Raw genomic sequence first — 13,157 nt, 5'->3', positions numbered from 1 at the left:
GTGGAAATGAAGGGTTGGGATCGGTTGATGGGAGAGGTTGAGTGTTTGACTTGAGAGGATGGTGTAGGTCTAGGTTGTAGATGTAGGTTTGTAGGGACTGATGAGGGGTAGATTAGGGGAGGTATAGGTAGGGGTGTGGGTAGATGTGTTTGATTTGAGAGAAAGGTGATGGGTTGATGTGTGGTAGATGAGATTTAAATAAAATTAATGGGGTAGGTAGTTGGGTAAGGGAGGTGCGATGGGGTGATGACATGTGTCATCTTTTGATGATAAAAGAGTGATTGGTTGATGTGGGTTGTGGTTTATGGGTTAGGGTTGTGGGTTAGATAATGAATTGGATATGGTTAGTGATTTGTGGCTTTGTAGTGTTGGGCTTGGGTTTTAGAAATGGTTTTGGATTTTAGGGATGGTTGAGGCGGAGCGGTGGTAGTAGAGGAGGGGTAGGCATCCCAAGTCTCACATTTTTAATTTTTAATTTTTTAGATTTTTGCAATCATTAGTTTGATAAAAAAATGTCACGTGTTGGCGAATCGGGCTTTTTAGGCCCGTTGGTGAAATTTATGAAAAATTTGGCGTTTTTGATTTTGGAAGCGGAGCGGTGAATATTGGGAAAACGTAAGGTAGGCCGAGTCCTTTTGGTAGGCCTCCTAAACCATTGAGAGGTCTTAGAGGCCTCAGGTTGGTAAAAATGTCACTTTTCAACGACTTGGGCCCTTAAGGCCCGTTGGCCCATTTATTTGGAAAATCGATATTTTTGGGCCCTTTCGAGAAGTGGCCCGTTCAAATTGAGGTGTCTACAATAGCAACTCATTCTAAAACTTTTAATCCATATAAAACAAAATAATTTGGTCATGGTGTAGGTTTATTAATTTGTGGGGTGCTTATACACTTATTTACGGGATATAAGAGATAATATCCTTTTAATTATAAGGGCATATTTGTATATGCCTAAAAAAATGAAGGGCATATTTATCAATGTTAAAAAAAAATGAAGTGTTTACAATTTTAGCACATTTTTTCAGTATCAAGATAGTACTGATTTTTTTTTTTTTTTCACTTATTTTCAACAATAAGGACTGAAAATATGAAGTAAACAAATGTGTTATTTTGACAAAAATTACTAATTTTTTTTTTATAGCAATAAATACTAAAAAATAGCCCAAACAAACATCGTCTTAATTTTTATTCTAAAACAAGTTCCACCGGTGAACATTAACAAGTCTATTTATACTTAGAGAAACACAATAGTAAAAGGTCTTACAAGACATAAATATTGTAATAGAAATAGGATGGCTTTGTTATTAGGTTGGTAAATATGGCAGCGGGCGCACCACTATATATCCCACCCTCGAAGCGTAGGAACTTTAATTAATTCCTTTAACGTGTCTTGATCGGTACAACCATACGGAAATTTCCAACTTATAAAAAGTCTTGTTGACTTGAGCTGGACTGCATGCACCAATCCATGTTTACTCAACCCACGCCCCCATTGTCCCCCATATTTACTAGAGGCCTCCCTTCCCCCTATCTGTTTAACTTCAGATGAATGAATAAAGAGTCGTGATAATCAGACTTAGCCCATGGCATACTCAATCGGCTTATCTGACATGGTAGGCTCAGAAATCGTATATGTACTTTTCTCGGGATTCAAAACTGCATCTTTTTATGGAGAACCATAGTTTTGTATCCCAAAGAAAGTACATCTACGATTTTCAAGTCTGTCATGTTAGATAAGTAAAGTAAGTTGCATCTTGCCTAAGTCAGATTATCAGCACTCATAAATTAATAGATTTCGAACAAAATTATCGTGCGGTAGAGTTGATGATCAGTCCAACTTCGAAGCGAGTAGGCTCCTCCTCCTTGTGTTAGGACATGTTTCACACCCCTACCTCCGCTTCTAAGCTTTTTCTTATTGCTTTCAACTCAATTCCTTAGCGGTCTCATCTCCAGCCTTTGGTGGGACCTAACATTGTTTGATTCTCATAGCTAGTCAATTATTCACACAATTTTCCACGGCCTTAGAAGGTGGGTAGAATCTTCTCTCTCTCTATAAATATCATAGGTTTCTATTGTTTCTTCTCATACACTAGAAGAAAATCTTCCACCTTAGAGATCAAGGACTAGGAGAATATGAAGGTTTGTTTGTTCTATTGTTGTTAATCTTTGAAGTTTGTGTTATTTGGTGTATGAGGTTGGAGGTGATGATCTCATCATATTTGATTTTATATTTTGGAGAGATTATAGTTAAGAAATAAGTAGTAAATAATTAACAGTGTCATGATTGTGGTTGTGCAGCAAAAGATTGTACTGAAGGTTGATATGCCTTGCCAGAAATGCCGTACCAAGGCCCTCAAGATCGTTTCAAAGTTTGGTTCGTCTTTAATCATCATCAAAAAGACAAAAACTTGTTTCTTTGTGATTGTTCTATTAATGAAGTTGCTACAGAATTCCCCCACCCCCCAGTCGTGATAATCTGACTTAAGCACTTGACATACTCAATCGACACCCTTGACATGACAGGTTTGGAAATCATAGTTGTACTCTTCTCGGGATACAAAACTGCACCTTTTTATGAGGAATCGTAGTTCTATATCCCGAGGATAGTATATCTACGATTTTCAAGCCTGTCACTTCAGGGGTGTCGATTGAGTATGAGATGTGCCCAAGTCAGATTATCACTGACTCTTCTCCCCAGCCGACTGACATAGTCATTTTCGTGAACCCGGCATGCATGCATGGTGTTCCTCAATCCTAATTCATCAGCTTTGCTGTTTTTTAATTTGATTTTTATGAAAACGTTTTCTTTATGACTTGGCCTTTTTCATTCTCTTTTAATAATCTTATATATATATATATTATATATATATATATATATATATATTATATATATATATATATATATATATATATATATATATGGGTCCCGTTCGCCACCCTTAGTTTTACCACACACTTTAACAAACGCGTTTTGTCTTACATGGGTTAGAAGTTTCGGAATGAGCTGATTTTTGGTGAGGATGATCTCTATGGTGAGGAGATCATCCTCACCAAAATCAGCTCATTCAAAACTTCTAACCCCATCAAAATTGATTTACAAAAATGGACGGTCCACGATTTTTCAACGTGTAAACATGGGGCTAAACATTTCGGAATGGGCTGATTTTTGGGGAGGATGATCTTCTAATCATAGAGATCATCCTCACCAAAAAATCGGCTCATTCCAAAACTTCTAACCCATGTAGGACAAAAAACGTTTGTTAAAGTGTGTGGTAAAACTTAGGGTGCTGAACATTTCCCTATATATATATAGGGGAAATGTTCAGCACCCTAAGTTTTACCACACACTTTAACAAACGTTTTTTGTCCTACATGGGTTAGTAGTTTTTGGAAATGAGCCGATTTTTGGTGAGGATGATCTATGATTAGAAGATCATCCTCCCCAAAAATCAGCCCATTCCGAAATGTTTAGCCCCATGTTTACACGTTGAAAAATCGTGGACCGTCCATTTTTTGTAAATCAATTTTGATGGGGTTAGAAGTTTTGGAATGAGCTGATTTTGGTGAGGATGATCTCCTCACCATAGAGATCATCCTCACAAAAATCAGCTCATTCCGAAACTTCTAACCCATGTAAGACAAAACACGTTTGTTAAAGTGTGTGGTAAAACTAAGGGTGGCGAACGGGACCCATATATATATATGGGTCAGGTTCAAGGGCCATATGAGAAAACATATGTAAAAACTTTCGTTTTTAATAAAATTTTAAAATATGGGTTAGAAATTTTGGATTGAGCTGATTTTTTGTGAGGATGATCTCTATGATGGGAAGATCATCCAAAAAAAAAAAAAAAATCAGCCAATCTGAAACTTCTAACCCCATTAAAAGTGATTTAGAATGTTGACTATCGATTTTTTTACCAATTTTATTACTAATTTGTAAATCACTTTTGATGGATTTAGAAGTTTCTGATTGAGCTGATTTTTTGTGAGGATGATCTTTTCATCATAGTGACCATCCTTGCAAAAAATCAGCTCAATCCAAAACCTCTAACTCTTATTTTGAAAAACGAAAGTTTTTTCATATGTTTTCTCATATGGCCTTGAACCGCCCTATATATATATATATATATATATATATATATATATATATATATATATATATATTAAAATTTTAGTTCTTACTTACATATATTTAAAAATATAAAAGAAATAACAAACACAAAATGTAAAATGAGAAGAAATTAATCAAGTTACGTCCTTGGAGGCAATCAATCTTCTTCCCAATAACAAGCAACTCCATCTCCCTCCCCCTCAAATATATTTGGTTGAGAAATTTATCAAAAGATGATCCACTTTTGACGAAATTCTGATTTCGAATCTGTATTCATTTTAATTCCCAAAACGTGAAGTGCAAGATGATTTTTAAAGTGACAATCTCATAGATATTTTTTCCAAAGTGACAATTTCATTGGTTTTTATAATGTTAATCTCTCTAAAAGTAGTAAACTTGCAAGATTGGTACTTTTATAACTAGCGAGATTGTCACTTTGGAAAAAAAATACCTGTGAGATTGTCATTTGAAAAGTCTACGATCTCACACTCTGTATTTTTGAGAATTAAAATTAACAAAGAGCTGAAATCGAAATTTTTTCTTGTTCAACTCACGAAATGGTTATTTACACCTTTTCCCCCCCTTTTTGATCGGCAATCCTATTTGTTTTTGTCAATTAGAAAACCCTATTGACTTGATTACGTAAATATTTTTATAAACTCAAATAATTTCTCAGTGTCCCCAAACTAGATACAATACACCCATGCACAATTATACCTTTGTTTCTAAAACTAGATCAAATAATGATTCAAGTGGGTTGAATAAAATGTTATATAAAACTCATATCAATTCTTGGAAAACCAAACTTATTTTTTTGCAAAGTCATTCTTTTCTTTTATCGGGAGTAATTAATGGTTCAACTAAAAACTTGATCAAAATTATAAGATTTTGGAAAGGTTCCATTTTTAAGATAGGATTTTTGAGAAAAAAAAGTATTGTTAACTTTGTGAAAAAATATTATTAATGAATTGTAAAAGATAAAATTCTTCATTTATTTTGTACTATTATTTATAAGAATAACGATTTTCTAATTGGAAAGTCTTCACTAAGTCAATATAATTTTAGACAAATATACACTTGTGGAAGTTTTCGACCTAGACATTAATGGAATTGGGTACAGACCGCAAGGTCCATGACCATGCCAGCTAGGTGGTTGTCGTATACCTCAGTTTGTCTTATTCAAGATATGAATTGATCACACAAGATGTCTCTGATCAACTTGATTGGTGGGCTGTCCAAATGAAACTAAACTCACTGAACAATGCTTGACTTGGAATCGAAGTCTACAAAATCACAATCTGAAAAATCAACTTGACTTTTATAATCGTTATCAACCTGGAATAAACATAAACCATCCCATCACATAACCAAATCGTAGATCATTTGCCTCGGGATGCATTAGAAAATTCTTTTTCAAATGCATCCCGAGGCAAATGATCTACTGTTCTATGAAATTGCATCGTGGAATTCCCACAAAGTTAGATTCATGGGATCATTACCCCTTTAAAAGCACACATATTTCAGATGTTTCAGCCAATAATAATATATATAAATAAAATAAAATAAAAAACTAATTGTTTCTTAAGATGTACGTATAGTATACGTTGACAACAGTTAAAAAGTTAATTTGTGATGAAAGTTTTTGATACACAGATGTGGACTCAATAATGTTGGATGGAGCGGAGAAAGATCAACTGGTAGTAATTGGAGATGGAGTGGACTCCGTTAAATTAACGTCACGTTTGAAGAAGAATGTTGGACATGCAACTATAATTAGTGTTGGAGAGGTGAAGGAAGAAAAACCGAAGATCAAAGATGAAAATCCGAAGATCAAAGATGAAAATCCAGCGGTTGAACAAATCCTAAACTACTACCAGGATCCATACTACCCATGTTCAGTGGTGGTTGAAGATCCAAAACCCAGTCAATGCTGTCAAATGTGAATTTATTTAAAGAGTTAAATTCTATCAGGGGATGGTGAGTTACTGAGTTAAGGTAGTTGAGTTTAATTTAATAGCAGGGTACTTTTAATGAGTTAAAATTGGATTAGAACCGTTTTAGTGGTCTTTATACCTATAAATCTCTTTGTAATTGATATAAATTTAAAATGAATGGATGTTGAGCTTTTACTTATAGATAGTTTTGATTTCTAACAATCGTAATTCAAATGAGGGATGCCCACCAAATCTAATTCATCGTATGTCATTTGGATATATATATATATATATATATATATATATATGGGAAATGTTCAACACCCTAAGCTTTACCCTACACTTTAACGAACGTGTTTTGTCCTACATGGACTAGAAGTTTTGGAATGAACTGATTTTTAGTGAGGATGATCTCTATGATTAGAAGATCATCCTCACAAAAAATCAGTTCATTCCAAAACTTCTAACCCATGTAGGACAAAACACATTTGTTAAAATGTAGAGTAAAGCTTAGGGTAGGGAATGAGACCCATATATATATATATATATATACACATGGTGCCATACATTTTTTGTAAAGTACTTTTGATGGGGTTACAAGTTTTGGAATAGGCTGATTTTTTGTGAGGATGATCTCTACGGTGAAGAGATCATCCTCACCAAAAATCAGCTCATTTTGAAATTTCTAACCCAAGTTTACAAGTTGAAGAATTGTGGATCATCCAATTTTTGTAAATCACTTTAGTTGAAGAGATCATCTATATATATATAGAGTCATCCAATCCCGTCCGTTCAGATCCTGATCAGATGTTGGGCTCTCTTATTCTTAATTAGGATCTAACAAATACACAAACAAAGAGGATTAGAAACTAAGTGAGCCATCCAATTCAATAATATAGTTGGATCCACAAGCGCACCCATAAGCTGAACAAGTATGGCCTTGAATTATGCACCAATACATTTATTGAGACTTGAGAGTATTTTAATACTTATGGAAGAAATTTTTTGGTACACAAAAATCTGATATCCACCAATCACATGAGCCCACATCCCTAATTTACAAAATTACTCTTTCAGACTTGACGTTGTACGCACGGGAGAGTTTGTGAACATTGTGACAAAAATTCTGTGAGAAAAAAAAACACTTCTTATAAAATGATACATTTTGTAATATTAAAAATCTCATTGACATTTTTTTATAATAATTATAGCAGTTATGCATAAGCAATTATTACGTACATTAAAAATATTCAATATGAGAAAACAAAAATAGCCTTGCCTTTTTTCAATAAAGATGAGCATTTAGTAAATTTTGGAGGTGTATTTCCTATATCTTGACATATATCCTCAGGGCACAAATTAACAGCATCCTTTTATAAAATACATTTTTTTGAATGTTCAAATATCCTTCTTCTTTATATTAAAAGATAAAACGATAAATGCATTTCAAAGTATAATAAATACCATCTCTCCTTCAAATTGTTTTATCTCTACTAATAAACATTAAGCGAGACCCACTCAAAAGATGATGGCTCACCAAGCATAAATGTAAGAGTAGTGCTGGGGTGACACAGGATTTACTGTGATTCTCACAATTCTAACGTGGAGATGCATACATGACCGTAGATAATTTTTTCTTGTACTACAAGGAAACACATTTATGATTATGTGCACATCCTACGTCAAACTTGTGGGAATCGCAATAAATACCTTGTGTCATTCCAACAATTTCCTAAATGTAACTACCAACTGCTTCTTAATTGGATGCTATAAATAAAAATATAAATATTATCGAGAATATGTAATTTTATCAACAATTTGAGGGCCTAACAATATTAAACAGTCTTTGAAGACCATCAACATCCTTAACAGCAATGTCGTACCACTAATAATTACCCCTTGGATTTCTTATAACCCAATATTGTCTAAGTTAAGATCCCCTTGGAAAATATGGCAAATGAGACAAGTCAAGAATTCAAGATGCCTTAAGGAAAGATAGCCATGAGGGCTGTATATTTTTATTTTTTGTAATGACTCAGGGTGTTCCCATCCCTTACGAATGCATGTCAATTTTATTTGAAAATGACATAAAAATTCAAAGTTATAACTTGAGAAGTATATCTAACCACTTAACAAATTCTATAAATTTTCTCGATATTTGATAAGCCTTTGCTACATAAAATCAATTACTTGCTGAAGTTTATTAATTATATGATGCTTAAAATTACAACACAAATTTTGAAAGCCTCATTATATTATATATGATTCATTGATTCCTAAAAATTATTTTGGATTTGATAAGTTTAAGATGTCTAAAATAAATTATTAAACGATGGATCTGTCCTGTCAACATTGCAATTAACAAATAAAATAACTTTAAAGAAGACTTCACGAAGAAAAAAAAGTGTGGGTCGTTGATGTATGGCTTCAACATCCAACCGTCACAGGTCTTCGGCGCGTGGTGACTTTGAATACTTGCCGTTTCACACTTGACAAATACTATTTCATCATTTATATATTTTGAAGTTTATTTTGTCTTGTTAGATGACTTGCTATTGGCTTAGATAAAATCAATTAAATTCTGGAAACTGAGTCAGTTAAATTAGGACTCACGTTTTTACCTATCTTTTGACAAAGTTTTTTAATTTAATTAATAAATCATAAATAATTAGAAGAAGAAAAAAAAATCAATGAATGTGTCAAATAATGCATGTATAATTCATGAATTGTTTGAAGAATTACTAATGATGCATATGATGAACCAACCCACTCAATCGTTCTTACGTCTAGAAATAGTGAGATATCTCTCTAGTTGGGCCATTGGGCCATGGCATGAAGTATGACGACCCTTCAAATTCAAATACCAACTTTATTTAATCTTTCCTTTCCACAAAAAAACATATGTTGAATGAATATCTTCTTTTATCACGTGAAGGAAAGACATCAGACAGCAAAAAATAACATATATAGTCTTTATCAGAGGGGCCAACCAAAAATAAATTCCACAAGTCCTTCCCATATTTCTAATCAAATTTCCATAAATCAAATAACGTGTGACTCGGTGCACATATGAGAGAGAGAGAGAGAGAGAGAGAGAGAGAGAGGTGTAACAACCTAAAAGACACCGGACCCCTCCATAATAGAGAGAGAGAGAGAGACCTAATCCTTCCATAATAGATTAACTACATGAAAAAGATCAAATCAATTAATTAAGACTCATGTAGTATATATATATATATATATATATATAGTATTTAAAAGAAAAATTGTGGGGGCTACGTTGTCCATTGGTCTCCATGTAGTTACACCGCTGAATGAATCAGAGTGATTGATTAGGCGAAGAGAAAATTGTGGGAGACCATGGGTTGACGAATAAAGACTCTTGTTAAGGAAAAATAATGCTAAGGTGCTGAATCAATGGCACCATGACACGTGTATTAAGAAAAATAGTGTTTTAAGATAACATACAGGAAATAGTGGAAAAACATGGGGGAAAGAATCGACTTTGTGGCACTTATTTTTTTTATATGCACCCAAGGTGAAGGATTGGAAACCCTCTTCCCACACCTCAACACATACTACTTAAGTCACAAATCAAAAAATTAATGTCTAAATCGCTCTTTTTGAAAATTTCTTTGGATTGTGACTTATGTGGTAAGTATTGAGGTATGGGAGGAGGGTTTCAATCGTCCACCCTAGGTGCATACGATCTGGACTATTTTTTTGATTGGTTTTCTTGTGTAGACCCAGGTCAAGGTATTCAGTTTGAAAACATAAGAGGGCATCTAAAATATTCAGCAAAATGTGGATACGCTTGATATTTTGCAAAGCTAATTGAGACTTCTGTAATAGCATAAATATCTTTATATTCAATTCACAAAATTGTTATTTACACCTTTTTTTTTTTTCGCGGTAACCCTATTTGTTTTCCTCAACTAGAAAACCCTATCGACTTGATTACGTAAATATTTTTATAAACACAAATAATTTCTGTATCCCCAAACTAAATACAAAACACCCATGCACAATTATACCTTTGTTTCTAAAACCAGATCAAATAGTGGTTCAAGTGGGTTGAACAAAATATTATATAAAACTCATTTCAATTCCTGGAAAACCAAACCTATTTTTTGCAAAATCATTCATTTCTTCCATCGGGAGTAATTAATGGTTCAACTAAAACTTGATCAAAACTATAAGATTTTGGAAAAGTTCCATTTTTAAGATAGGATTTTTGAGAGAAAAAAGTATTGTTAACTTTGTGAAAAAAAAAATATTAATGAATTGTAAAAGATAAAATTCTTCATTTATTTTATATTATTATTTATAAGAATAATGATTTTCTAATTAGAACATCTTCACTTAGGCAATACTCGATTAATGTGGCACAGACACGGAACCATAAATCTTTTTCCTCGACATACACAACTACACATCTTTTATGGGAATGTGCAATTGTGTATCTTGAGAAAAAATGATCTATGATTTTGCATTTGTGTCACATCAACGAAGTATTGATTGAGTGAAGACTTTCTAATTAGAAAATCAGCACTTTACTTATAAATAAGTGCAAATATTTTTGTAAGTTTAAAATATTAATTAATATAGATCTGTCGACAATACTCACCCTTCTATATTTTATGGAGGAAAAACTTAGGGTATGTTTGATTGCATGGAAAGACACTTTCTATGGTATTTGAAATTCATGGAAAAATAATTGTGAAAAATAGGTAGGGTTGGAAAATCAAATTCTATTGTTTGATTTTACTTTGAGAAAATCATGGAAAAAATATAAGAAAAAAGAATAAGAGGAGAAGGAGGAAGAAGATGAGAGGAGGGGGAAAGGAAGAAGAAGATGACGAGGAAAAGGGAGGGGGGAGGATGTGGCGACGGCGACGATGGTAAATGAGGAATATGGGGGGAAAACGTGGTGGTGGCGAAGGAGGTGAGGGATGGAGAAGAAAAAGAAGAGAGAGAGAAAGAGAAGGTGGTCGGAGACGGAGCCGATGACGACGGTGATGGTGACAACAGCGACGGTGATGGTGACGACAGCAACGACGAGATTAATGTAATGGTGATGGTAGGAAAGAATTGGAGATGGAAAATATTGGTGAATTTCATTTTCCCACCCATATGGGTGGGAAAGTGAAATCCATGTTTTTGTGGATTTTTTAATTGGGGTGAAAAATGAATTTTCATTTTCATGTGAAATCAAACACTTGAAAAATATCATTTTCCATGCAAAATTAATTTTTCACCCTATTTTCCATGTGCAATCAAACATACTCCTAAATTTTTTGCTCAAGGAAAATTGATTCGGATTGAAATCTAGGATTTTACAAATCCCCAATCAACCAATTGGTCCCGCATGTATTGAAGGTCTTATACGACTGGTCAATTAATGGGATTTTGTTAAATCTCATATCATCTTTCTTTATTATGAAAATCACAATACATCTTTTTTTTTTTAAATGTATCATGAGGCAAATGATCTACTGTTCTATGAAATTGCATCACACGGGGGGTCTCTTTCAATTCCCACAAAGTTAGATTCATGGGATCATACCCCTTTTAAAAGCACTCACATTTCAGATATTTCAACCAATAATAATATATATATATATATAAAAAAAAAAAAAAAAAAACTAATTGTTTCTTAAGATGTATGTATAGCATACGTTGACCACAGTTAAAAAGTTAATTTGTGATGAAAGTTTTTGATACACAGATGTGGACTCGGTAATGTTGGATGGAGCGGAGAAAGATCAACTGGTAGTAATTGGAGATGGAGTGGACTCCGTTAAATTAACGTCACGTTTGAAGAAGAATGTTGGACATGCAATTATAATTAGTGTTGGAGAGGTGAAGGAAGAAAAAAAAGAAGAGCAAAGATGAAAATCCAGCAGTTGAACAAATCCTAAACTACTACCAAGATCCGTACTACTCATATTCAATGGTGGTTGAAGATCTAAAACCCAGTCAATGCTGTCAAATGTGAATTTTAAAGGGATGTCGCTGTAATATATATAAGTTATACTATTTAAGTTAAATCGCATCGATATTTAGTCGCGTCCGTCAGGTCGCATTATATCAAACGGTCCGAAAATATTTGTCAAACTGTTTGGCAAATAGTAGGGCACTGAACAGGACCCTATGTATATAATCATCCAAGCCCATCCATTCAGATCCTGATCGATGGTGGACTCTCTTATTCTTAATTAGGATCTAACAAATACACAAACAAAGAGGATTAGAAGCTAAGTGAGCCACACAATTCAATAATATAGTTGGATCCACCAGTTAATAATTATAATTATCCACCAATGTATTGATAGAGACTTGAGAGTATTTTAATACCTATGGAAGAAAATTTTTTAGCTCACAAAAATCTGGGATCCACCAATCACATGAGCCCGCAGCCCTTATTTACGAAACTACTCTTTGAGACTTGATGTTGTACGCAAGGGAGCCTCTATGAGCACTGTGATAAAATGATATGTTTTATAATATTAAAAATCTCATTGACATTTTTATAGATAGTAATTATAACAGTTATGCATAAGCAATTATTATGTACATTAAAAATATTCAATATGAGAAAATAAAAATAACCTTACCTTTTTCAATAAAGATGAGCATTTAATAAATTTTGGAAGTGTATTTAATATATCTTAACATATATCCTTAGGGCACAAGTTAACAACACCCTTTTATAAAATACATTTTGTGATCTTTCTTCTTCATATTAAAAGATAAAATAATAAATACATTTTAAAATAATAAATATCATATCATCTTCAAATTGTTATATCTCTACCGATAAACACAAAGCCAGACCACTCAAAAGATGATGGTCCCCAAGCATTTAACTAACTATCAACTGCTTCTAAATTGGATGCTATAAATAAATTTATAAATGTTATCGATAATATGTAATTTTATCAACAATTTGGGGCCTAAAAACATTTAACAGTTTTCACACCTTTAACAGACATATCGTACTATTAATTACCCCTTGGATTCTTCTACCCAATATTGGCTACCACTATAAATTACCCCTTGGATTCGTCTAACCCAATATTAATTACCCCTTGGATTCTTCTAACCCAATA

General features: G+C 33.3%; 1 protein-coding gene across 2 annotated transcripts; it reads left to right on the top strand.

The window, feature by feature from the left end:
- The first annotated feature begins 1,506 nt into the window (after positions 1-1,506).
- Positions 1,507-11,941, top strand: LOC147381622 (heavy metal-associated isoprenylated plant protein 47-like). Of its 2 annotated transcripts, none has more exons than XM_086430173.1 (3): positions 1,507-2,136; positions 2,296-2,371; positions 11,774-11,941. In XM_086430173.1, exons 1-3 carry the CDS (start codon positions 2,131-2,133, stop codon positions 11,938-11,940), a joined length of 249 nt encoding a protein of 82 aa, XP_086286299.1. In that variant the 5' UTR covers positions 1,507-2,130; the 3' UTR covers position 11,941. The 2 variants fall into 2 exon arrangements, with proteins under 2 accessions (XP_086286299.1, XP_086286298.1); XM_086430172.1 differs by lacking the exon at positions 11,774-11,941 and adding an exon at positions 5,765-6,238 and having other exon boundaries at positions 1,590-2,136.
- Positions 11,942-13,157: the final 1,216 nt, after the last annotated feature.

Source organism: Akebia trifoliata, unplaced genomic scaffold, assembly GCF_017979445.1.
Source record: "Akebia trifoliata isolate Shusen 1 unplaced genomic scaffold, ASM1797944v1 Contig00333, whole genome shotgun sequence".
Taxonomy (NCBI): domain Eukaryota; kingdom Viridiplantae; phylum Streptophyta; class Magnoliopsida; order Ranunculales; family Lardizabalaceae; genus Akebia; species Akebia trifoliata.
This window is presented reverse-complemented; position numbering and strand designations above follow the sequence as displayed.

Excerpts from the sequence above, each read along its gene's own strand:
- LOC147381622 (XM_086430172.1), top strand. Across the intron at positions 2,372-5,764 it reads CAAGATCGTTTCAAAGTTTG|ATGTGGACTCAATAATGTTG; the intron begins GTTCGTCTTTAA and ends TTTGATACACAG.